Consider the following 27868-nt stretch of genomic DNA (forward strand, 5'->3'; position numbering starts at 1 on the left):
TACTAAATTGTTATGTAAAACTATTACCTTTATAGTCTTTTTAACATTAAAATAAATGGTATTTTAATTGTTGCCAATTATGAGCTTTTTAACAACTGCTCTTTCCCTTTTTTAACCTTTTTTTTCCCTATCCTTTTTATATGCAGCCAAATTATTTTGGCTGCTGCTTATAAAACAAAGAGCTACTTATGACCAGTCTTTCTCATTCTTTTAATTTGATAATAGAAAAATTCGTTTCAAAGTAATACTTCATTGTCTTTATGTTACATAAAGAAAGTTGCCTGATGACTTGCTAAGTAAGCCAGGGATAAAGACTAGAAAACAAAAATGAGCAATAGTCATTCAGTACATTAGAGTGAATGTGAAGTGCTGGCTGTTTCCACTGTTATCTTTTGTTCTCATTATTTTGCTTTAAGATAATTTGAGTTTGACTTTATTTATTATATTTATAAGACCTTATAAGTAGATGGTATTTTTTATTTTTTTAATTGAATCTATTTTTAAAACAAAGTTGTATACTAGAGACATTGTTCTCCATGTCTTAGTTTCTAATCATTGATTTATTATCCTTTTTATTTTACTTCTTAGATGGATACTTTCTTTTTGATGAGGACTAACTGTAGTCTATTCATTATAAGAATCAAGAGTTAATTATAACTTATTTAAACTCTTTATAGTCTACCCTGCTTAATTTATAACAAATTTATTTGAAAATTTAGATTTTCAATCTCAAGGTGTTATTTAGAAGGTAAAATAATTCCAAATGCAGGTAGTATACATACTGTTTGCTCCCTTTTAATATCTGTATTCATTGTTATTGAAATAGTCAATGAATATACATCGCTGAGGAAATTCATCTGTGACAGCAGTCATTCTCTTTATGTATTTTAGCCAGAATTGGTTTCTGTTTTAGTAGTTTGTGGTATCCGTTTTTTAGATGTGAATTTAAATTATTTTCTGAATCTGGTTTTATGTTCTGTATAAAAATAGGAATCTAAGTGTGTAAACATTAAGTACTCAGTCAGGAAAGGAAGTATAGTGGTAGAAATGTACACTTACTGGATTTTCTTTGTGTAACAGCACTGAAAAGAGGCGCAGGGAGCAAGAAAATAAATACTTAGAAGAGCTAGCTGAGTTACTGTCTGCAAACATCAGTGACATTGACAGCTTGAGTGTAAAACCAGACAAATGTAAGATTTTGAAGAAGACAGTCGATCAAATACAGCTAATGAAGAGAATGGAACAAGGTAAAGAACAAGCCATGGTCCTGGCTGATGTTGCTAAGCGGTTAGAGCATCAGCGTGCAAACGAAGGGTCTCAGTTTCGATTCCTGGTCAAGGCAACATACCTGGGTTGCAGGTTTGATTTTTGGGTGCCTATGAGAAGCAAATAATTGATGTGTCTCTCTCACGTCGATGTTTCTCTCTCTCTTTCCCTTCCACTCTCTAAAAAGCAATGGAAAAGATATCATTGGGTGAGGATTAACAAAAAACAAACAAAACATGGCTTTGTTATTAAAGACACTGACAATATGTGATTTTATTTTTTTATTATTAAGAAATTGCATTGAACTTCATAATTTTATTAAACATTTTTGTTTAGGTTCTCTTTATTTTAGAAAGTAAATCTGAGAGCCTTCTTGTTCTAAGAAAGTGGCTTATTAGAAACTGGTTGTCTTGGGAGGTTATGGGACCCAGTACCAGGGCATAGCGCCAGGGGACACAAATACTGGTGTGAGATCTGAGGCTCTGACAGAGTTGAAAGACAATAACTCAATGTTGGGAGAATCCTTCCATCTGAATAATGAGCCTCTTTCTGCCTGGATTCTGGGAAAGCCCTGATGTATTTTTATGATTTATGTACTATCTATGTTTATTAGGGACCCCCACACCAGAAAATCCCTGGGCTGCCTACCAGAAACAAAAGCAAAACACTTTGGAGAAACACTCCCACACCTGGCCACATGGGATTCCCAAAGAAAACGTGCTTCTGAGGGATTTTATTCTAAAAACTGACATAATACATGAGGGAATAACCTATAGTGAGTAAGAGCACTCATACCAGTAACCAACAGAAGGACTAGACCCAAAAGAACTTCAGGTTAATAGAAGCGGTGTGAAAAGACTATAAACAAATACGTTTAAAATGATTAAAGTGATATGATTTTGAGATTTTAAAGTTGGAAAATGATTAGTGACAACAATTTAGCAGACAGGAGAAACGGGGATGGTGAGACTGTAAAGGGGAGAGCCAGCAAGAGGCATATGGCCCCTTCCCTGTTCAGTCGACTCAAAACCCTGACAGCCTGGCTCACGCCCCTAAGTTGAAAGTGGGAGGATTCCTGTGGAAATTGAGCAGCCAAAGGAACAGCACATAAACACTGACAGTTGCGAATGATCCCCACATGAAAAATATCAGCTCCTTGCCCCCACTTTTCACACAAATGCCAGGCACTTTAGTTCATCACTCTTTAATGTGAATAAAAACCTAAATACTTGGGGAAAGCCTATAATGTAAAAGAGAACAAACAGGAAAAAAGTAACTCAGAGAAAGCAGAGACAACACAGAGAGCAGAAGAAAACTTAAAATCAAACAATCCCTTAGAGACAAAGGAAAACTATGTTACCCGTGAAACAAGAACAAAATACTATAAAATGAAACATTTAAAATAAAAATAAATAACCTAAAAAATGGGCAGGCGAATAGACATTGATATATTCAAAGAAGATATATAGATGACCAATAAGCACATGAAAAACATTGCTCAATGTCACAGCCATCAGAGAAATGCAATTACAACCACACTGAGGACCACTTTACACCGACAAAACAATAATATAGTGTACATGAAATCATACATATGTAGTTTAAGTATTAAACCATGCTTGGACATTATTATGTGACCTCACAATACTGAAGAGGAGGAATGGTGGCAGAGCTTTACTCTGTTTGCAGCATTGTGTTAATTTAAAAGGAAAGGTCTGAAGCAAATAGTGTTAACATCAGTGAAAAATGAATGCTGACTATGTGAATGGATGCTATGTCATTTTCTGTATTTTTTGGAATATTTAAAACATTTCATTTTTTAAAGTAAAAAAATGAATTGCAATACTCAATACTATATTTGGTTTTTGGTGAACTAATTCATCTGACAGATTGGAAACTTTTATTTAAGTATGATGCTGCTTTAAGATGATGGATGGATTTTTCAACATCATCACACAAAAGAATTTCAAAGCACTCTAGCAGTTAAGGTTTTACCAATCAGATCATCATGACATGAATGTGAAAGGTTAGTTGTTCATGCAGACTCCCAAAATGAAAAATCATTATCTTCCTACTTTCTCTTCAGTGGCAATTGATCAGAAAAGAAAAAAAAAATGACGAAAACAATTTTTCTTTTACAATTTATCCATTTCTTAAAATTTTTTGGTGTAGACTTGTTAAAAAGCTATAGAATTATACCATTTTTCTCACTGTTGGAACACTGGACTTTGTAGGTCAGAATTCAAGTCCTCCCAGTGCCACTAATTAGTTACTACATTATTTGGAACACATTACTTAACCTTTGTGAATTTTATCTTCTATAAAACAAGTATAATGAAGACTAAATGTAAAAGTGCCTAGGTCAGCGATTTTCTACCGGTGTGCCACAAAAAATTGTAAAACATGCAGTACCTGTTAGTACTAGTTAGGGGTACTAACCTCTTCCCTCTTAGATTACCAAATAAAAAAATGACAACAGTTAACACAATAGTAACCATCCAGTGTGAATGAATCAAAATCATACCTATTTTTTTGTGTCAGATCGGCAAAAAATATTTTTTTTTTGGTGTGCTGCAGAATTTTAGTAATTAGTTAATGTGTGCTATGAGATGAAAAGATTGAAAATCACTGGCCTAGATAATAAATACATATTATTTGAATCTGAAATTAGGTGAGTCTATGTCTCCTTAAACTTGCCATTATAGAAATAAGCCCATTTTGGAGGTGTGACTTTTTGGTTCTTTATTATAGAGAAATCAACAACTGATGATGAAGTACAGAAATCAGACATCTCATCAAGTAGTCAAGGAGTGATCGAAAAGGAATCCTTGGGACCTCTTCTTTTGGAGGTAGCTGTTCTCATTGACTCGGAAAGTGATCCAGCGCTTTGTTCTAGCCAGTTTGGGGTTTTTTCTTCTTTTGTATCTTATAACCAGTTAATACATTATAAAACAAAGTAAAGTTTTAAAGAACTTTAATACTTATTTTATTTTGGGAGCTATTTTGTTACTATTTCAGAATTAAATGTTAATAATGATCATAAGACATTTTCATAAAGGCATTCTAAATAGTGAGATGGAAAACTGAATTAATTTATTTAGTTGGGAAACTAAAACAGAATTCTTTAGCTAGCTAGTGCTATCTATGTGTCTACCATAGAATTTCGTCTTTGAATAAGGGATGCCTTATTTTTTGCAGTAAGTGTTTTCCTGGAAAGCTTTCTGACTAAAAATGTGTTAATTGTTTATGGAAACATTGTAAGAGAATGTACTATTTTAACAGCCTTCTATCAAATTTTTTAAAGTAAAGAACTTTTAAATGGGAATTACTCTGTAATTGCTTTGTAATTTCACTCCTGCTTTTTCTATTTAATCTTTACTCCCTCTATTCTCAACACAGATGTTTTGTTTCCACGTATGCTCATCACCTTAAATGTTCACTCTCATACATGAATGTTTAAAAATATACGTGTGTGTATGTACACACTTATTCCCCATAGTGTATCCTCTTCTATCTCTAGCCCTAATTTTAACATGTATATATTACATATATAAAGTAGAGATATAGCTATAGATAGACATAAAATAGATTCTTCTTTCCTTATCCTTCCTCAAGGCCCATTTTTCTGGTGAAGTGTTTCTAACAAACATGTATGGGTCTCTTTATTTTCTAACTTCATACATATTTTCCTCTTGCCCTAATTATTTCTGTGTCTTCGCATTAACCATAATTCCTTCTACCAACACTGCTGATGTGAGAACATTGTCAAAACTCAATTCTTGCTTTTCTGGTTCCAGAAATATCATGTATTCTCTTTGCTTCACCTTTCATCTCTAAAGAGATGACACCCAAATATATACTTCTTGCTTTAACCTCTTCCCATACTCCATTTCTGTACTTTTAACAGGCTGCTAAACATTTTTGACTCTCGTATTAGCAACTTCTCCCCTCAAAATCTAAATTCTTTATTTCTCCTCCATGTTAGACAGTACTTTGTAACATTAGGCTATTGGTTTTAATGATTTTTATTAGGGGAATGAGCACATACCTTTTAGAACTGTAAAATATAGAAGGCATTGGATAGTGGATAGAAGCTTCTCTCTGAGCCAGTGCATGCATACACATGTAAGTGGGAGAGGAGGAAGCTACCACATGTGATGGACTCTGCTTTTTTTAAATTATATTCTTTTCACAAGCCATTAAACATGACTGCAGTTCAGAAACAATGTTGTAACAAATACAGTAAAAATTTTAATGGTAGAATCTAAGTGGTGAATATATAGATGTTCACTACAAAATTCTTTCAACTTTGCTATATTTTGAAAATTTTTAATATAAACTATTAGAGGAAAATAAGTTAAAGAAAGAAAAGTACTTTAGGCTCATTTCCCATTTCTACCCCTCACCTTCCCCCTGCTCGGTCCCTGTCACTGTCCCGCTGCTTGGTTACACGTAGGCCCTTCCCAGAGACCTGCTCCAGCCTAGCGTTTACTGCTCATCTCTGCTACTCTGCAGGGTGTTAGTAGACTAGTCTTTTCATATCTTCTAATTTTTCTATGAGAGTTCTACCTGCCTTCTTGGTGCCCTGAATTTAAAACTAGCCCAAGAATCTTCTGTCTCCTTTCATTTTATTAAATACTCATTAAATTTATCTTCTTCATATAATGTCATTTACAATCATGAATAAATATAAGGTACAGAGAGCCTTGAGGTTTCTGGGGTTCCTGTAGGAAAATGTCATCATTTCAATCCTAGTTCCACACATCCTTCAGAAACCACAGAGATCACCAAGGAGAGCAAATAGATGGTCCACAAGCTGAATGCAGCAAACTGCAGACAGAATACTGCTACTGCTGCTTTAATTTATGGGAACATTTGTTATTGCTGCATGAGAAGACAACACTTTAAAATGAACAGCAATGACAGCAAAACATCCACTCAAAACTACAAAAAAACAAAGTAAGGTTTTTTTAGCTGATGAAATTGTTACCCTGAAAACCACGATGAATCAAAGGGAAATTGTAACACAACATTACAAATGGATTAAATGTCATTAGGCAAGCACTTTCAAATGTGAAAACAAAATATCAAATTAAAATTTTCAAAAACTCAGAATAGAGATATATTTAGGTTCTTGACTCCAGCGAGCAAATAATAATTTTTATTTATGAGCTATAGATATATGAAACAGAGACTGTCCAGTAGAATTACTAACTTTTACTGACTTCAGAGTTGCCTTCACGGACAGCCTTTTCTATTCCTCTTCTCTATCCTCCAACCCCATCCTCGTTGCCTTAAACTTTGTAGAGTCTAATCCAGGGAAGCCGAGAAGAGGTGGTAAAAAGCCACCATGAGATTGTCCATTGCATCATCTAGGCTGCAGGCTAGTGCTGCCCTGTTTAGTAAGTTAGCCACTGGCCACACGTGGCTACTCACAATTAAATGAAACAACAAATTCAGAGCTTCAGTCTCAGCAGCCACTAAAGCGCTCAGTGCCTACATGGGGTTATTGCCTACTGTACTGCAGGTACAGAATACTTCAGTGTTGCAGGAAGTTCTTGTTTTACAGTATTGATCTGGAGGGGACTTGCTCATCTAGAAACCTGCACATCTAAACGTGTCCAAACATTCACCATAATATGAGAAATTCTCACCCCACTACTTGTCTCCCCACCACCGTTTTAAAACATAAAATTTAAAAAGTAACATGGATTAAGAATGAAGGTATTTTAAAAAAGGAAGGTATTGGAAGTACTTTCACCACATTTAAAGAGACAGTGGTATTAGAATTTATTATTTAACAAATACCTGTTGGTCCATGGTAAATCCTCACCAGTACAGGCACTTTTTAAGCCCCTCATTTCCACTGCTCCTTGTTGTCTAAAGTCTGTTGCCTCCTGTTCAGAGCTCTGTGTTATCTGGCTCGAATGCTTCTCGTTTTCCCCTGACCCGCCCCCCCCCCAAATATTCTGGTTTTGTCACAGGGTCTCCCTACATCTTGCATGTGCATCCACGCTTCCTCACCTTGCTTTTTACCATCCCTACATTGCTGTGTGGCTCTTGGCACGTTTGACTACCCACTCCCTCCTCCTTAAAACTCTTCCCTTAAAAATCTTCTATAGAACGATCCCCTCTCTTCTCTGGCTATTCCTTAACCTCTGTCTCACGTTTCTCTTTCTTTGCCTTCCTCTTACGTTAGCATCCTCCAGGGTTCTGGCCTTGACGCTTCCTTTTTTTTTTTTTTTTCTTAATTCTGTGCGCATTTCCTGGGAAGTTGGGGATCTACGTCTATGTCTATATGATGTACTGGTGTGTATGTGTGCACATGTATATGTGTATATAAAACATCAGTTAGGCCCTAGCTGGTTTGGCTCAGTGAATAGAGCGTTGGACTGCGGACTGGAAGGTCCTGGGTTCGATTCCGGTCAAGGGCACATGCTCCGATTGTGGGCTCGATCCCTAGTAGGGGGCGTGCAGGAGGCAGCCGATCAATGATAATGTCTCATCCTTGATGTTTCTCTCTCTCTCTCCTTTTCCCTCCCTCTCTGAAATCAATAAAAATATATTAAAAACAAACAAACAAACAAAAAACATCAGTTAAGATTCTCTGGATTCCAAGCAACAGACAACAATTCTGACGAAATTAAGTGAATGTGAATTTATTGGAATGCTATTTGGAAATCACAGAACCATGCTTGAAAATAGAATGAAAACAAAATATCTTAAGGAGGCTAGAAAGCCAAAATCATTCAAATGGTCTCTGAGAAAGACCTATTTGGGCTGTACCCTGCTGCTAGAATGAATGTATTCCAGCCACGTTCGGTCTTTTTGTCATTCTCTGCAAGGTTCACAGTTAGGCAGAAAGTCTCCCAATGGCCTGATTAAGAACCCCACGAGATTTTATTTAATGGGGAACAAGTAACTCCCCAAAGGAAATCAGATATTCTGTGAAAGGAGAAAAGGTGATGGTAGTTAAGAACGAATAAACAAAAAACCCCACACAAAATGATACATGTACCTTCACATCGAAATGATCTCTTCAGAGCCTCCCTTTCATTATGTCCTGCTGCCCTTTATCTGAATGTTCCTCAGTCATTTCAAATATAAGATTTCTAAAACTAAATTTATAATCCTTTTAACTTCCGTTTATAAAAAGGAAAAGACTAGATTTCCCCCCAGAGTCCCTTTACTCAGGGAAAGGCACTTATCTACCAGAACCCTAAAATCAATAGTGAAGAATCGCCCCAAATGCTTGCTCCCATGGGTGCAGCAGGTGACCAAGTGCCGTTGGTTCTCTTCTGTCAAATTCTCGGCTTCCACTGCCATTGCCTTCATGCAGGCTCTTGTTTGAGCTGGACCATTGCAATCGTATGGCCACGGAGTCCCTCGCTTCCCAGCTCCACACCACACCCGCTGCCAGAAAGATCTTTGCAAAAGCAGATTATGTCACTCCTCTGAAAAGGGTGCCTTCAGGAAGATCCCCGTTGCCTTTAGGACTAATTCCTTATTTTTGTTGTTGCTTTTCCTTGAAGCTTTAAAAAAAATTTTTTTATTTTTTTTTTACTGTTAAATATAACACAAATATTGCAAGTGCATACAAAGTGATTTTTTTAACCTCTGAGCTGTTTCCTCTGTTTTGAATGTCCTTACACCTCTCATTCACCTGAGTTACAAAATTAAATGTGTTATTATTTGGAAAATACCTGCTAGGCAGCATATTATCATTACCACCTGCCTCATAGAAAAGGTCAACAAATGGGGACACTTGTCTCTCTTAAAAAGAAAATGAGTAGCCCATAAACATTGTTAGACAGCTCTTTCAAGAATTTGCCACGGATAACCAGCAAACGCCTATGTGATACAAAGGATTTTTCTCTTACTACAAGATTCTGTAAATGTTCTCCTTTTTAAAGGTCTCATTTTTATTGCTCATATACATTCTATAGCAAGCAAACTGCAGTGTGTTTCAGTAAATGGAAGGATTATAAATACCTAAGGGGCCACCATCCACCTCTGTATTCTGGGTCTTCTCTTGGGATTCCACAGTTTGTGATATGTGACTGTCGGTACTGAATGAGGTGCCAGGGTGTCGTTACGTTTATTAAGCTTAATTTCTTCCTTATGCTTTGAATTACACTATAAGTGGAGGTTCTGACTTTTTACTACACCCCTATGGATTTTCTGTTCCCCTTGGGGCCATACATCTCCTTTTGGAGGCCCTGGCTCGCTCTCTGTGATTTGGGCCTCCTGCGCACTGCCACGCTCTCCCCTCTGCCTAGACTGTTCTCTCTTCCTTTTCCCCTCCTTGGCTGTTCCTTTTATAACTAAGGTAGGGGTCTGTAAGGAGCCTTTCTTTGCCCTCCTCCCCACCCCACCCCCAGATTAAGTATCCTCCTTTGTTCATAGAATAGTCTGTGTATGTCTCTGACACTCATTCATCACTGGGATTTATTATGTTTATGTCTCTCACTCTACCATAAGTTCCTTAAGGGTAGAAATGGGTGCATAGGTCATTCAATTCAGACCTGCTACCATAAAATGTCTCTCTAAGGAAGAAAGTTGACATATTCATGCATATTAGCATAACCAGTGGACACAGACACTGGGGCGGTGGGGGCTTGCCCGGGCTGGGAAGGGATGAGGGAGGGGGTCAATTGGGGGAAAAAGGAGACATATGTAAAACTTCAGACAATAAAAAAAAATTTTTAATTAAAAAAAAGAATCCTGCCCTGTCCACAGAGAGCATGCAATGTAAATCTTCATTCAGCCCCACTCCTTTTTTTTAAACTTCACATATATTGCTGACCTCTTTTTCAATACAGAAGTATATATGTTTATTTTTCTTTTTATCTTTTAACCTCTCAAACCCCCCCCCCCCTTTTTTTTTGGTGTTGCAGGCTTTGGATGGATTTTTCTTTGTTGTGAACTGTGAAGGGAGAATTGTATTTGTGTCAGAGAATGTGACCAGCTACTTGGGTTACAATCAGGAAGAATTAATGAATACCAGTGTCTACAGCATACTGCATGTGGGGGATCATGCAGAATTTGTGAAGAATCTGCTACCAAAATCACTAGGTACAAAGAAATGTATTTTTTAAAAGAATATGAACTCCCTGTAGCTTCTCTTTATGCAAATATATTATTTACCTAAATATAAAGTATAATAATATACTAGTATTATAAATATAATACATGGTATTATTCTAAGAAATGTATGTTATCATATATTAAAATATTTTAAAATTTAGTTTCAATCTGAGATGAAAATATGAAGAGGGAATGCCATCACATAGCTGATGGCGAGCATCCCTTTCAGCCTCTTCCTCCAGATTGTGCCCGGGATCGTGATAGTAATGGGAGGCCGAGCAGAAGCTTCCGCTTGAAATTCCCTTTGCTTTCCATTGTTATTATGTCCAAGGAAGAGAGAAATGTGCATCCCTCCCACCACCCTACTCAAAGAGAAAAAGGGAGGAAGGAAAGAAAGAAGGGAAAGGAAGGGAGGGAGGGAGGAGGGATAGACTATCATAGTATGTACTTATTAAAATCAACATTTTTGGATGTAAGTGGTTTTAGCTCAGGAGTTCTCAGGATGATTGGGCGCGTTGTTAAGTGACCATGGAGCCTGGCTCAGAGAATGGATAGGGTCTGATTTCTAGCCTCTCTGTCCCATTCACTGGGCCATGTGCCTGCTCTGTCGCCTCTATTGCTCCAAAACTGGAGGGAGGACCTGGGCTAGAAATTCTGTACAACTAAAGCAAACATGCAAATAAAATGTTACCCGTAGCTCTTTATTTTCTACATTGTTTACGTATTTCTTCTTTGAAAAGAGTAGTATAGTAACTGGGGGCCTGAAATGATTGTTTTTATTAAAATCACTAGTCCGATATGTGACTTGTCAATGGGTCTTTATGAGTCTTGTTGTAAAATTTTAGAGTATAAATGACTTTAGAGATAATTGTGGACTCCTTTATTTTAAAGATGAGGCAAAGGTTAAGTAATTAACCCAAACCTCACCACTAGCTCATAGCAGAACCAAGACTCCTCACTCCAGTGTAGGCTTGTTTCCCGGATTTCCTCTAGCCGCCGCAGAGTGATGAGATCGTAAAAAAGAAAGAGGGTCAGTGGAAATGGTGACCTGCCAAACAGAAATTCTTTTTTGAAATGTATAGACAAAAAGAAAAAAAAGAAGAAGAAAGAAAGAAAGAAAGGAACGTACAGACATCTTTTCTAGAATTCTAGACTCAATTTTCTTTTACTGAATCAGGTGACATTTCTGTTTTAATGGTCATTTTTATGTAACAACTTATTGATTACCCACAATATTCAGAGTATTATATAAACTGTGAAAAAATAGTTATAAGAAGCCAAGGTTGTTCTCTATCTATTCTAAATATTTTATTTAATCACCGACTCCTTTGAGAAACTTTGAATCCAAAAAGGTGCACAAGCCCATCCTTAAAAGTTCACGCCTGCCAGGTTAAAACTTCTGCTTGACAGTGGACCTAAGGTTTTCAGTCATTTTTTATTGCCAGACTATAACTGGAAACGAAATGGAAAAGCTTGTTAACTGCTATTAAATTTGAGTAAAAGAGCTAGTTAACTATTAATTTTTAATTTTTGTCTCTGTATATGAAGAATGCTAATGAATTAGGTTACTTGTAAGGCCTTATCGCTGAGAGGGGAAATCCTATACAGTCCCTTAGAAATTTTACAATTTTCAAATTGGTAGACATTTACATTTGCTAAGGGAGATAAGTATCCTGTTGCCTCAGGATAACATTAGATCTGAAGAGGTCTGTCTGTCTTTTAATCTGAGTACCTAATTAAATAGATGGCTAAATGTGTCTTTTGTATCTTCAGATTTTGTACTTTTTCACTTATTCACGGGGATATAATCAATTTCTCTTCCGCAGTAAATGGAGTTCCTTGGCCTCAAGAGGCAACACGACGCAATAGCCATACCTTTAACTGCAGGATGCTAATTCACCCTCCAGATGAGCCAGGCTCTGAGAACCCAGAAGCTTGCCAGCGGTATGAAGTAATGCAGTGTTTCACCGTGTCACAGCCAAAATCAATTCAAGAAGATGGAGAAGGTAAAACAAAGGGTGATTTTAAGGTTTTTAGTTGCTTTTTCCATGGCTTTCAGGAATAGGGAGGTAATTGATTATAAAAATTGCCTTCTTCAGATAGTATTTTTGGTTACTGTATTATAGATCAAAATGGCTATTCAACTTGCTATGTATTTCTTAATTTTTAAGAAAAAAATGCTAACATCTATAATCACCCCTTTAAAATGCCCCCAATTTCTCAATTTTAAGCTGGCATTCCTAGTAAAATGTCAAATTCGTACCAACTTGCTGCCTAGAAATAAGAGATGTCGCTAACCGATGCCAGTTGGAAACGAACCAGACGCAGCAGGCTGTTGAACAGCTCTGATTTTTTTTGAGTTTCAAGTTTAGAGTGCAGGGAACATTGGAGGATAGAGTTAGCATTTTTGAGGCCATACAAGGTAATTTATAACGAGAGCGTATGAACAGATGAAAACACAGCCGAAGCTCTAATATGAACATGGCATCGTCATGGCTTTAGTTAAATATGTGACAGTGGATGAGTTTTCCATGTGAACTTAGACTGAGCTAAGTTAAGAACACCACACATTGGAAACTGGAATAAGGACCGGGGAAGGTAGGGGATGAGAAGTCAGTCAGATGCAAAAAAAAAAAAAAAAGGCTGTGTACTAGTAGGTAGCTGGTCTCACCAGGGAATGAGTGCCATGATCTCCTGGGGACTTCTTATAAAATAAACATGCAAGGCTGCTTTATATGAGTAAAGTTCATATTTAGCCATGTGATGTTGCACATTCAAAAACTTTGGAGCTGGAACTTTGAAAAAATTATAGATCCTACAATATAAAGTCCTGTGTCAAAGGCAAATTATGCTTCATTAGAAAGAGTTAAATGTTTTTATTCTTTTTTTTTTTTAAAGAACATTTATTTTTTTTATTGATTTTAGAGAGAGCGAGAGGAAGTGAGAGAAACATTGATTTGTTGTTCCACTTATTCATGCATTTATTGGTTGATTCTTGTATGTGCCCTGACTGGGGATTGAACCCATAACCTTGGCATATCAGGACGATGCCCTAACCAACTGAGTTACCAGGTCAGGGCACATGAATAATTTTTATAGCCATTAAGTACTGATGAGTATAGGAAATTGACCATAGAGCTGTATTTTAAAATTCACTGTGTTACTTAAATCTAGGCAAAACTACTTTGAGTTTTTATCATCCAAGCACATGAGATGCATCAGTCTCCTCTAGTTTCTAGTTTATGTCAGAACAGTCCATGGGAAGGGATTACTTATGCTAACTAGATCTCTACCTGGAGCTGCCTGGTTTGGGTTGCCAGCAATTTTATTTCTAGCAGTATACTTTTATATAGAGTGACTCCAGTATTGTGTCAGGTCCTATAAAATGTATTACTTCTATAAAAACTGATAATGTCAAGTAATAGATTGTGAACCATTTTCTACCCTTTTTCTTCATTTTCCCTTTCTTGTTTTGGGCAGATTTCCAGTCATGTTTGATTTGTATTGCACGGAGATTACCTCGGCCTCCAGCTATTACGGGTGTAGAATCCTTTATGACCAAACAAGATACTACAGGTATTAACTGCAAAGTTAAAAAATGTTCCATCAGTATTAATGATGTCGGCTATGCTTTCAAAATCAAATACATCCCAGATTTTGTGTCCGTCTGTTCTCTGCTTTTCCACTTATGTCCGCTTGTCTTACACAGAAAACATTTTAAATGGTGGTTTTGATGTTGTGCATTTTAGATATTATAATCATTATTTTTAACTCTTCATATACTTATATTTGTTTCTATTATAAATTATTTTTCATAACCATGGAATAAAGTTTGTAAAGCTTTTTGGCAATGTAGATTTAAATATATATATTTATAAATGGATACAAGTATGGTGGTTTTAATATTATGCTTAAATGTATCTGGCTATTTTTTTCTTTATTCTTTAAATTTATTCAGCACATAATTTTTGAATACCTAGAAATACCTGTCACTATGTATGATTGCTTAACAGTGTACACGGTTGAGCAAAAGGCAATGATGTAATTACAAATCATGATATGTTTTATGATGGAAAAGGTGTGAGATGGTAAGGTAAGCTAATAGGGAGGACCTGTTTAAAATCAGCTGGTTAATGAAGACCTGGCTGAGGAGCTGATATTGAACCCTTAAGTGTGAGGTGGTGCCCATTATGTGTGCTGGGCGGGAATGGTGGGGAGGGGCACAGGGCAGAACAAGTGCTCCCGTTGAGGAGACAGCTGCGGGGGCCCAGGAGGGAGGAGTGTGTTAGAAGAGCTGAAAGAAGGCCACGGGGCGAGGAAAGGTGACAGTGCCTGGAAATAACGTCTTCTTTTAAAGGCCTGCTTCAGATTTGATTTTCATCAAAAAATTATTATTGTTCTTTACAAACTGTAAAATATTTCTCATGTTATTTAGTCTTCACTCTAGCACATCAGTTTTGTTTCACTCACCTCTTTAATAAAGAGAGAGATCATCTCTACTAAATTTTGTTCTTTGTGAAAAGTTTAGTTTTAATGTACTTTTTCATCTTTACCATTGTTTATAAGATCCTCTTACAATATTTACTAATTTTTTTTGTCCCAGAAATCTAATATTCCTATGTTGTATGCTTTATTATTGTGTTTTTAAAGGTTCGTTTCCAACTGCTCTTACTAACGTGTAGGTGGAAATAAATTACCAAAATAGTATATTCACGTCTGCCTCTCCTTCCCCAGTGAGTGATTCAGTCATTAGTGTGGAGATAGAGAGCAGGATCCAAAGGGCAATCCAGAGGAGTCTGAGCAGCATTAGTCCCCGCAGCTTCAGGCCTTTATGGTGTGACTTTAATACTTGGCTGGAAATGAATTTTAGAATATTACATGCTAGTAGGTAACATACTCCAAGGCCAAACCAATTTTTCATTATCATGCCACAGATATACTTTGTTACCATAGGTACTAAAAATTAATAGTGCTTTTTAATGCTTTTTTCCATTACGCATTTGGGGGGCAGAATATTTCTGAGAAGCGGTTGTTCATTTTGAAATACAGATTATTTAGATCAAGAGGCTATCATAAATGTAAAATTTTATTCTTTGCATAGGTAAAATCATCTCTATTGATACGAGTTCCCTGAGAGCTGCTGGCAGAACTGGCTGGGAAGATTTAGTGAGAAAATGCATTTATGCTTTTTTCCAACCTCAGGGCAGAGAGGCCTCTTATGCCAGACAACTATTTCAAGAAGGTAAAGTTTTCTCTCGGTTACTTTCACTAACTTTTCTCTTTATTAATATTGAATAACTTCTATGGAATTTATGGCTTGATAAGTGTTTTCGTCAAATTACAGTTTTTGCAATAATCAGTTTTAGGAAAGGAAGAAATGGGTAAGCAAAGTAATTCATGAGTGGATCCTGAATTTTGGGATGTACATTATAAAGACTAGGATATCATGTGGTGGTCACTCATTCATTCGTGCATTCATTCATTCAGCAGACATGTGTCAAATTCCTCACATGCACAGAATACTATATAAGGTGGCAGGAATACCGTGATGTTTAAGAAGCAGGGTTTTGGTGTCAAGGAGCTTAAATTGTATTAGAATATTTGACAGTTTTAAAGATCAGTGTGACATGGGCTATAATAGAGGCATAAACAAAAGAAGGAAAAATTTAATTATGACTTGAAGAATCAGGGATGGCTTCAGAGAGGAAGTGGCATTTTTGTCTGGCTTTGGAAGATCATTCCTAGCAGAACAGACATGTCCAAAGAGCTTCTAGATAATACCGAGATTTATATTGTGAATGTTTTCTTCGTGACTGTTACAGTACCTGCATCTCCTGACTCAGGTTGAAGTTTCAAGTTATAAGTATGTCATATGAAACTAATAATAATTGAATAGATGCTGCATCATAGTAAGCCTATGGGAGTATAAAACAAGTATATTCTCTGCCTTTAAGGAACTTAACAGTATTATAGGAAAGACAGGGAAAATTATCTTAGAATTAAGTCCAGAAAGTTCATAGAGATTCTAGATAAAGGGATTTTGATGCACTTAAAAAATATTGCCATGTAATTATGGTAGTTTACTGCCCCTTTCACAATGTAATTTATTCTCCAAAACTCTTAAGTAAACAGTTTCTTTGGAAAGAGACTCTCTGCATGGCTATTCCTGAAAAACAATTTAAAAATATTTTTCATTATTCCATCATCCTTCTTGATGTTAACATTTTCCCATAATATTAGGTTTCCTATGTTTACAGATAATTTTCCATTCATTACATTTTAGGTCAACTGCTTCCTAATGATATGGAGGAAACAGCTTACCTTTTTTTTTTTTTTCCCCAGGAAGCCATCTATATGAATCTCACTAGTGTAGTCACTAGCATCCTACAGACTAATGGTTCTCCAGTGGGCCTCTTACTAGACTGATAGCATCCCTAGAAATAATATTGCAGTGAATAGGACCAAGAATCTGTGCTTTAGAAAGTTCTCCAGGGAGTACTAAAGTGCAGTCAGGTTTGGAAAACATCACAGCACACAACCAGTGCCATCCCCCGGACGCCAACTTTGCGGCTCCCTTTCCCAAGAGTGGCCCTTCACTTTTGCGTTGACGTGACACTCAGGGTACTGTTTCCACTACTGTCTAAAGTGCTGAAGTGTATGATACTCTCTGATTTTTGCCTTAATTTTCTAAGTTGAGCCTTCTAAGACTTCACTTAAAAGACTTTTAATTTTTTTTTCTTAAATTTATCTGCATTTCCACTAAGGCAGCGGTCGGCAAACCGCGGCTCGCGAGCCACATGCGGCTCTTTGGCCCCTTGAGTGTGGCTCTTCCACAAAATACCACGGCCTGGGCGAGTCTATTTTGAAGAAGTGGCGTTAGAAGAAGTTTAAGTTTAAAAAATTTGGCTCTCAAAAGAAATTTCATTCGTTGTACTGTTGATATTTGGCTCTGTTGACTAATGAGTTTGCCGACCACTGGCCTAAGGCAAAGCAGGTCTAGATTATGATCTCATTCTCCAAATGATTGGGCTCCCCATTGATGTGATTGAAGCACAGCTTAAACACACTATGCGAATTCTCTATAAAATAGATTGATTAAAGTTTAATAAGTAACGAATAATCTATCATTATCATATGAAGTGAAATAATTTAGAGTAAAATGTAAAGAACTTCTTCCCATTAGTCATTTCTTAATGTTCTATCTTCCCCCTTTTTTTAAAGAAAAAATTCCTCAGTAGAAATAATTTGTATTTTTTTTCAGAGTTAAGTTGTCCAGAGTTCACATGACTCTTGATTCTAGTGTTTTGGAGATTCAGGACAACTTACCAAACAGCAGTCATGGGTTGAGTAAAATATCTTTTTCTGATATTTTATATTTAGCAGTATCTAACCTGATAAGAAAAATGAGACACTTACATGAGAATCACCCCTACATGGGAATGACCTGCTGAATTCAAGTCTCGGGTGAGGAACCAGATATCTTAAAAAGCTCCAAAGGTAATGCTTAAATACAGGCATACCTCGGAGACATGCAGGTTCAGTTCCAGACCACCACATTATGGAGAGGGTATCACAGTAAAGCAAGTCGTAATCTTTTTGCTGATGGAGGGTCCTACCTTCAATTTTTAAAAAACGCAATATCTCCGAAGCACTATAAAGTGAAGTACAATAAATGAGATATGCCTGTACCTCAGCTTAAGAAGTAGAGTTGATGCTGCTGCTTCACTTAGGGACAGTGTGAAAAGAGTGAGACAGAGTATCAGTGTATCCTTGATTTTGTATAAAACTTTTAAAAAGCTTAAAAGTTTGTAAAATTCTACAATGATTAATTTTTAGGCAAGAAAAATTTGTTCTCCATCTGTGTTCTTTTCTTCCTGTCCAATAATTTACTCTTTGAAGGCAGTGGCTGGTATAAAATCTTAATAAGCATTAAAGGTTTAGGTTGGTTTTTATTTAGTTTTCCAGCTGCTTTTGACAGAGAAGCTCATGGACTGCTTTTCACATTTCATTTTTCAGAATCTAATTTGAAAATGCATTTCAGCCACAGCATATATGGGAACATCAGCATAAGCTCGATTACAGCAATGGTTCTCCATTGAGATTAGGGAGAAATGGATATCAAGACCACTTGAGGAACTTTTTTTAAACTAGGAGAAGGTCCATGCAGGTGTATATCATTTGGAAAGGTTCTGAGGTTCTGTTCAATTCAGAACCATGCCTTTAAAGAAAGGTCTAGGTTAAATGTGTCCCAAAGTTCATCTGGGCAAGTTGTTAAACCGGCTTTGTGGGTTCCACCCACACTTCTGAATCAGAGTCTATAGTCTAAGATGTTTTCCTACAGAGAACGTTGGAAATGCGCACTAGGTTCCACAAGATAGTCATAGCTACAACTAGAAGTGATGTTTCCTGCTGAATTAAGTTTGGGAAATGTTTTAATCTCCCACTTTTGGGGATTCATAAGGCATATTTATGGAATTTAAATTTCTGGGAAGTTCTACCATAACAATAACTTTGTTATCCACTTATTTTTCCTCAGAATACTTATATCTGCACATCAATTAGCACTTAGGGAGAGTAGTGGTCATGGAAAATGTTGGGCTAGACAGCCTAGAAAAGTTACATGTAAGTTCTGTTTACCTGTTATCAATGATGTAATGGATCATTTGTCTTTGAAAGATGTTCATAATGTATTGTTACTTTGAAAAATAGCTTAAGAAAGCTCAGCATATATATATAGTACGATTTTACCCTTATATATCTATTTATCCAATTCTAGAAGGTTCACAAAATGTTAACAGTGGTTATCTCTGAGTGATGGATTACAAATGCCTTTACTTATTCTTGCTCATTTCTCTATTATCTTAACTTTATAATCACAAAATAATTTTAATGAAAAAATATTACAAGACAGTTGGAAGCAGTTTATAGTATCAAGAAGTTTGGAAGCATTGCTGTAAAGCATAAATACCCATATAAATTATTAATGCCCATATGTAGTGATTAATATTTAAGCAAGAATGTTCTTTGAGACTTGTGTAATGTGGGTAATCCCATGGTCCATATAACAGACTTAACTTAAAATCTTTTTATGTCAAATTTTGTTTAGAAAATTTAAAATATGAGTTACTTTTCTTTTTTTTAGAAATTTTGATATATTGAATAGAGTTTACTCATCGGTGATTAAAAATCTTCAACCATCTAGGACTAATTTTTTTCCTTTATCTTAATAACAGTTTTTAAAATTGCATTATTTCTGTATATATCTAGAGAAATACCAAAAAGAAAAAGAAATCTCTACCAGCACTGACCTGTGGTATCCTGCCACACACATTTTTAACCTGTCCATTTAGTTAACATGGTTGTTGAGGTTAACTCAGCATCAAATTGGGTGGAGTAAAAAAACCAAGTAGCTCTATTTCTACACCTGCTATAACCAGAGAAAGCGGTTCCCTTTGCTTTGTAGCTCTGTTGAGGCCTATTCTGGGAGGGGGAGTAGGAGGGGTCAGACAACAAGAACAGTTGCCATTTTAAAGGTTCTTTGAAGAGGTTCTGGGATGTCAGTAATAATATTCTTTCCCACTAAGTGTTCTAAAACTTTTAGAAATGGACACAGAAGTCAGGGATCAAAATACTAACTATATGCCTGGCAAAACTAGATCAGAAAACAAGGCCAGAACTTGTGATCAAAATGAGATTTCAGATAGTTTTGTCCAGGCCTAAACCTTGAAACCCACTTATGGGGATAATTTGGTTTGCAGAGCAGATGTTCATCCAAACAGCTCTGTAAACAATTGTGACTTCCTTCCTCATATCTTAATTCAAAAGATTAGTGATTATTTTATGGGGTTGAAGCTATTGGTGTAAATGGTGTCTAGGGATCAGCTGAATGTGAATATGATTCAGGACATATAAAATTTGGAACCTGCTTATTTGTTGTTGTTATTGTTTTTTGGATGGGGTGTTTATTCAGGAATATTCATTCAGTATCTGCTATATTCTATTCTAGGCTCCAGGCTAGATATTATCTCACAACATTATTGACTTCATTTTAGTGATGATGGGCAAAGGTTAATGTGCATTATTAAGTCCTAAACTTGAAAAGTTCAACCCTGAATCTGACTCCTAGACTCTTGCCTGCCTGTTGACCTCTCCATCTGAACAATTGAGCACCAGAAGAATTAGATTTAACTGGAAAGTCTTTATTAGGTTCTAATTAAAGTTTTACTATATTTAATATTGATACTTTTTATTTCAAAGAGTGATGTGTGAATTATGATGTGCTAAGTCTTATTCTACACATTCTCACCCAAAATAAATAATCTAACTTCAAACATTAAAGTGTAACCATGTCCTTGTATCAATAGGGATTCTCCAGTTTTGGAATTTTTACTATTTTAGATATGGTCCTACAAGTTAAGGCAGCACAATTACCAAAGACCATTGATGTTTCTGTAGTCCACATTAAGTGTCTTAATGTTCCCATGCTACCCTGAGTTTCGAGTTCTTCCTCAAATTTCTTATCAATAAATCAAGAAATTTGTCTCCATTTCTATTACAAAAGTAAGTTTAGATTCCTACAAGAGCAGACACATAAATTGAGACATAAGCATTAGAGAACATAGCTAAAAGTTAACTCTATCCTTTAAGAAAAAGTTATGGTCAGTATTACCCTATTTAGATGAAATTTAAGTTGAGAATCAGCAAGTACTTACTGTATGAATTTATATGCATAGCATCATAATTCAAGATTCAATGGAGAGTGGAAAAAAAAATTTTGCCCTTATGTTTATTTGAGTTGAAAAAGAAAAATAAGTGTGTAAAAAGTTATCTACCTCCTACAAAGAGATACAGAATAAATGTTTAGGAAGCAATGAGAAATAAGATTTGAAATTCAAGTCAAAGTCAGATTGTACAGAGCTGTGCTGCCAGTATGGGAGCCACGAGCCACACGAGTGCTTGAAATGTAGCTAATGTGATGAGAAACTGAACTTTAAATTTTATTTAATCTTAAATTTAATTAGCACATGTGATTGATGGCTACCATAACTGGACACTTCAGTTTAGTGGTGAAAAGCCAGTGAGGGTTTCCCAGAGATAGGAGATCCTAAAGAGCAATGGACCGTGGTGAGGATAAAGACAAAATGACATATGCAAAATAACATGACGTATATTATGTCTTATCTGGCCCTTTGTATAACTGTAGCTTTGTCATTATCTCAAAAGTTAATTATCTCAAAAGGCCACTTCTTATCATAATTGTATTTTCCAAAAATATATTAATCAGGAATTGTTAATATTTTTTAGGGTTTGCTATTGCAAACATTTACTTATAATCTTACACAAAAATTATTAGTTTTCATTAAAGACATTTTCATCATCTGTTATTCCATTAAGAACTAAATTTCTTTGTGTGTTATATTTGGTGACTGTGCCAGTGATTTGGCTGAAATTACCAGATGGGTAAGGAATTCAGTTGTTTGGACATAAATCTTTAACTGTTTCAATTAAGTTTATATCCTGGTTTTGTTACTTAGGCAGATGGTATAGATTTATAACAGATTATGCCCTCTTCCGTTTATATGATATACACAAGACAATAAAATAGAACATGTCTTCTATTTACTTAAAGTAATATATAGCTTCAGAAATTATTTATTAATATGTCATTCTAAGTCTTTTTCACGTGTCTTTAAAATGTAGTTGAAGTCTTTTCTGAAATGTCTTTGGAAAATAGTGCATTTATTACAGGGTGAATTATAATCTTAATTAGTGGTAGTAATGCTTGTGTTTCCATGGATATGATTTTTAAGCTTGGTATAGCTGAAGCTACCTATTAAATCTTTCTTAAAATAGGATTATATTGTATTACTAAAGATCAATATTTTCTTACTCAGTAGTTTGGCATGGCCTTTCTATGTTTAGTAAATACTTACCAATATGGTTAGAGTTTTGTCTGCTGTTAATAAAAGCTTTGTTACAAAAGAAAATTATGTTGTTTAGATAGTGAGTTGACTGCTTTAACCTAGTTTTTGTTCCTTACATTAATAATCATTGGCTTTATCTTAATTTGCTTACTAAACTAAATTCAAACATCAAAAATAATACATATATGAATATAATAATTTGTCAAATAGGACCTTAGTAATTCTTTTTCATCATCTATTATTTCATTAGAAACTAAATTTCTTTGTGTGTTATATTTGGTAAATGTGCCATTGATTTGGCTGAAATTGAGATGGGTAAGGAATTCAGTAAGGAATTCATTTCTTAGTGAAAAATTAAATTTGACTTTTAGTTAAGGAATTCTGTAAATGAATCAAAACTTAGAGGGTGAATTTTATGATATGTGAGTTATATCTCAGTAAAGCTGTTATTAAAAAATCAGCCAGTAAAGGGGGAAAAAACTTGTTAGACATAATACTGAAAGTGAGAGGGGAAAAGGTAATTTCCTGGTATTTTTAATGGACACAATAAATTTAAAGAGTTGCCCTATTATAGGGAAAGATTTAAGGTTGATTTTTTTCTGGTTGGTTTTTTTTCGTAATCATAACTTATGTGAAAAGGCACCCATTCAAGTAGGAGTGAATTAAAACTTGCCAGAATCATTTCCCCCCTCAGAGATCTGCTTTGATTGAACTATCCTTTGAATCTGAGAAGGCAGCGTTTGGGAGGGCATATTAAGAACCAAGTTCTAGGTAGAAGTAAGGCTTGGTAACTCTCCTTTGCCCAGAGTGCAAGTGTCAGGATTTTAACTAGGTTTCTCTTTTGTTTGAAACAGTGATGACTCGTGGCACTGCCTCCAGCCCATCCTATAGGTTCATACTGAATGATGGGACAATGCTTAGCGCCCACACCAAGTGTAAACTTTGCTACCCTCAAAGTCCAGACATGCAACCTTTCATCATGGGAATTCATATCATCGACAGGTACTACTTATTTGGAGAGCTTCATATGAAATAAGTCAGTTCACATCTCTTTTTAGAAAAAAATTTGATACTCTTGATGGCTAGAAAACAGAAATTCTAAATTGGGCATTAAACTTGTGTGATGAGTATAAATAATCAAAATATCCACACTGAGTTTTATAGTTTTGTCACCTAACAATAGCTTTATTGTTTAAAAGGGAGACAGGCAAGATGAGGCTAAAAATATGTGTTCTAGAGGAAAAATCAAAAAAGTGAATAAAAACTTTCAACTTTCCATATATGGTCTTGTAAAAGATTTGAGAGTTTATTAATATTGTTATTTTATTTTTAAATGTTTCCTTTTCATTAGGGCAAACTTTGATGGCTTCTGAGTTCAAGTTGATAGTTTCTCCCAACTACAAATCATTAAACTATCAACTTGAAATTTTTGAATATCATTGTCCCTAATTTGTTGTCCTCTCTAAACATGTCTTACATTGTTATATATGGTAAATTCATGGGACCATTCTTTTATCCTATGAATTATTAAAAATCATACATTTACAGCTATGTATTTAAAATTTAGCATTAAACAGAAACAAGGACATTTCCCCTCACTTCATCTTTTCCTCATCTGATATATTTGCTTATTGGAACTTGGTAATACCAGTCACAAATCTGTTGTCAGAATTATGGATTTGAGTAAAAAACTCGATGAAAATCTGAACTTAGTATTCTGCTTTTTCCTAATTTTAGTTTAATTTATGCTTGTGAATAGAATTAACACAGTTCTTTTTTTCGTATTGTGATTTCTCTTTCAAAACATCTGCTATGTCTGCATATCACCCTTTTTAATTTTTACATCAGTGACACAGTATTTTCCTTACCCAATCTTCCTCTTTGGAGTTGAAATGCTTAAAAGCACTAACAAGGGAGTCATGAATAAATGCAGAGATGTGGGAAGGTTTATTTTTCAACCAAAATTATTATAATGCTAATTATTTGTACTAAATTTTAAAAAGTCTATATATTAGACTAGAGGCCCAGTGCACGAAATTTGTGCAAAGGGGGGGGGTGCTCCTCAGCCCAGCCTGCACCCTCTCTAATCGGGGACCCCTCGAGGGATGTCCAACTGTTGAACAGTCCTCTCACAATCCAGGACTGCTGGCTCCCAACCGCTCGCCTGCCTGATTGCCCCTAACCACTTCCGCCTGCCAGCCTGATCAATGCCTAACTGCTCTACTGCCGGCCCAATTGCCCCTAACTGCCCTCCCCTACCGGCCTGGTCACCCCTAACTGCCCTCCCCTGCAGGCCTGGTTGCCCCCAATTGCCCTCCCCTGCAGGCCTGGTACCCCCCCCAACTGCCCTCCCCTGCTGGCCCCATCACCCCTAACTGCCCTCTCCTGCTGGCCTGGTTGCCCCTAACTGCTCTCCCCTGCTGGCCTGGTTCCCCCCCAACTTCCCTCCCCTGCAGGCCTGGTCCCTCCTAACTGCCCTCCCCTGCTGGCCTGATCGCCCACAACTTCCCTCCCCTGCCGGCCATTTTGTGGCAGCCATCTTTGACCACATGCGGGCGGCCATCTTGTGTATTGGAGTGACAGTCAATTTGCATATTACTCTTTTATTAGATAGGATATTTTTTCCAAGGCCAAGAAAGATTTTGGTTCCCATATAACAGAAACCATTATCAACTTTACAAGACCACGGCTCTACTTCCTATTAAGTGCTGCTAATATTTCACGTAATAATAACAGTGCACTGATTTTCCTTAGTGAATGGTCTTGTTTTATAATATGCATCACAAAAATATTTGAATGGAAACCAGTAAAAATGTTTGAATAATAATGTCTTTTCTCCCCTAGGGAACACAGTGGTCTTTCTCCTCAAGATGACACTAATTCTGGAATGTCAATTCCCCGAGTAAACCCCTCCATCAATCCTACTATCTCTCCAGCTCATGGGGTGGCCCGTTCATCCTCATTACCACCATCCAACAGCAACATGGTATCCACCAGAGTAAACCGCCAACAGAGCTCAGACCTTCATAGCAGCAGTCACAGTCATTCTAGCAACAGCCAAGGGAGTTTTGGATGCTCACCTGGAAGTCAGATTGTAGCCGGTGTTGCCTTAAACCAGGGGCAGGCCAATTCCCAGAGCACTAATCCCTCTTTAAACCTCAATAATTCTCCTATGGAAGGTACAGGAATGTCCCTCGCACAGTTCATGTCTCCAAGGAGACAAGTTAGTTCTGGATTGGCAACAAGGCCCAGGATGCCAAACAATTCCTTTCCTCCAAATATCCCGACATTAAACTCCCCTGGTGGCATGACAAGTCCTGCCTGTAATAATAGTAACCGGTCTTATTCAAACATCCCAGGAACATCTTTGCAGAGTATGAGTGAAGGACCCAATAACTCTGTTGGCTTCTCAGCCAGTTCTCCAGTCCTCAGACAGATAAGCTCACAGAGTTCACCTAGCAGATTAAATATGCAGCCAGCAAAGGCTGAGTCCAAAGATAACAAAGAGATTGCATCCATTTTAAATGAAATGATTCAGCCTGACAACAGCTCTAGTGATGGCAAACCTCTGGATTCTGGGCTTCTGCATAACAATGACAGACTGTCAGATGGAGACAACAAATACTCTCAGACCAGTCACAAACTAGTGCAGCTTTTGACAACAACCGCAGAGCAGCAGTTACGGCATGCTGATATAGACACGAGTTGCAAAGAGGTACTGTCTTGCGCTGGCACTTCCAACTCCGCCTCTGCTAACTCTTCGGGCGGTTCCTGCCCCTCCTCTCACAGCTCACTGACCGAAAGGCACAAAATTCTCCACCGGCTCCTGCAGGAGGGGAGCCCCTCGGATATCACCACCTTGTCCGTCGAGCCTGATAAAAAGGACAGTGCATCTGCTTCTGTGTCAGTGGCTGGACAGGTGCAAGGGAACTCCATAAAACTAGAAATGGATGCTTCAAAGAAAAAAGACTCAAAAGACCATCAGCTCCTACGCTACCTTTTAGACAAAGATGAGAAAGATTTAAGATCAACGCCAAACCTGAGCCTGGATGATGTAAAGGTGAAAGTGGAAAAGAAAGAACAGATGGACCCTTGTAACACAAACCCAGCCCCAATGAGCAAACCTGCCCCTGAGGAAGTTAAACTGGAGTCCCAGGACCAGGTGGGTGACCCTCACTTCACAGGAGGAACATTGCTCGTTACTTTTTCCTCTTCATTTATTTTACACCAATCATAAACCGGACTTGGATTCAGGCTGTTTTGCCCTATCCATTGGCTATATGTTAAAAGGTTAGTATCAACGGTTGAAAAATGATAGGGTGCCTTCAGAAGTTCTCTTTGGAACTTTGGAGGGCTACGATATTAAGGCATCATTCTAAGAAAGTAAATATTTCTTTTTATAGACTCAAGAGTTCACATCTTTGGAGATTTTAAAAAATACCTTTCCTGCTCTCTCCTCCCAACCTTAGCTGTTGGATATAACTCTCTGAGAATATAGAACCCAGAAATCTATTTTTTAAGAAGTTCCCCAGAGAACTGTGATGTGTAGCTAAGTTTGGGAAACTCTGATGTAAATGACATGCGAGAGAAATGAAAAGGTAGATGAGGCTGCCCATATTGTCTTGTTTTGTTGTTTCATTTCTTTTGAAACATTTTCTAAGGCTGTTTTTCTTCTCATCTGAATCTAACCATACTCAACTCCTGTCAGAATAAGGACTTGAATATTCTGGGTAGTAGGGTATGTAACATGCCCTGAAGCAGAAGTAAATGTCAATAAATCTTTGCATACATTGTTATGGAATCAATACCTCTATGCTTAGGCTGGGGCGAGGGTGGGTAAAAATTAACAGGCAGCTTCCTGTATTGAATAATTGCTGTGGACTCTGAAGGAACTTAAGAAAAACAGAAAATATGGTCCTTCCTCTTTAGGAGCTTACAAATTATTTACACAGAATATAGACATCCATAAAATAGCTGAAAATGTATTGACAAAGCAGGTTATCAATAAGACTCTCCATTGTGAGACAAGATTCAAAGTTAGTATGCATAAGTCCTTTTTCTTGAACCAGCTTTATTTTCTTCTCTCATCTTACAAAAAGCGCTCTCCCCCCTCAGGCATACAGACTCTAGGCACATGAAGTCCTTGCCATTCCTGGGATAAGCCCCTCTTCTAAGCATCTTCTGCCTTGCCCCCCTTTCTGTGCCGCTGAACCCATCTTCACAAACCAATCCAGACATCATCTCTTACAGCCTTCCCCAGTCGCCCGAATTAGCCGTGTCCTTCCTCTGCACTTGACAGTGCCCGGGCTGTCTCTGTTTACTATTGTAATAACACTGTTTTGGTTATTTGTGTGCTCTTTGAGGATAGGGCTTTCTCTCCTGTTTTATAGTACAACTAAGCTAAAAGTCATGTTTTTAAGCTGAAAACAGTTTTAAATAATGACTGTTTTAAAACTCTCTCTCTATAAAATTAACTTTAAAAGTAATAGCTGTATTAAATAATGCCATTGTGTACAATCCTGGTACACCTGTTTTGATGCACGTGCACACACATTTTTGCTCGGTTCATACCTAAAATTGGAATTGCAGAA

The 27868-nt window shown here is 36.7% G+C and overlaps 1 protein-coding gene across 5 annotated transcripts in view; it reads left to right on the top strand.

Annotated features, from left to right (window-relative positions):
• The window catches only part of NCOA1 (nuclear receptor coactivator 1), a 161202-nt gene that overhangs the window by 89090 nt on the left and 44244 nt on the right, over positions 1–27868 (top strand). For all 5 annotated transcript variants that reach the window (XM_079792378.1, XM_079792380.1, XM_079792381.1 and 2 more), the window contains exons 5-12: positions 1081–1247; positions 4018–4115; positions 10164–10341; positions 12180–12359; positions 13834–13929; positions 15455–15595; positions 23132–23279; positions 25122–26439. In XM_079792378.1, coding sequence (XP_079648504.1) covers positions 1081–1247; positions 4018–4115; positions 10164–10341; positions 12180–12359; positions 13834–13929; positions 15455–15595; positions 23132–23279; positions 25122–26439 — 2326 coding nt within the window. The remainder of the gene's footprint in view (positions 1–1080; positions 1248–4017; positions 4116–10163; positions 10342–12179; positions 12360–13833; positions 13930–15454; positions 15596–23131; positions 23280–25121; positions 26440–27868) is intronic.

The sequence above is a fragment of the Cnephaeus nilssonii genome (genome assembly GCF_951640355.1).
Source record: "Cnephaeus nilssonii genome assembly, chromosome: 15".
NCBI lineage: Eukaryota > Metazoa > Chordata > Mammalia > Chiroptera > Vespertilionidae > Cnephaeus > Cnephaeus nilssonii.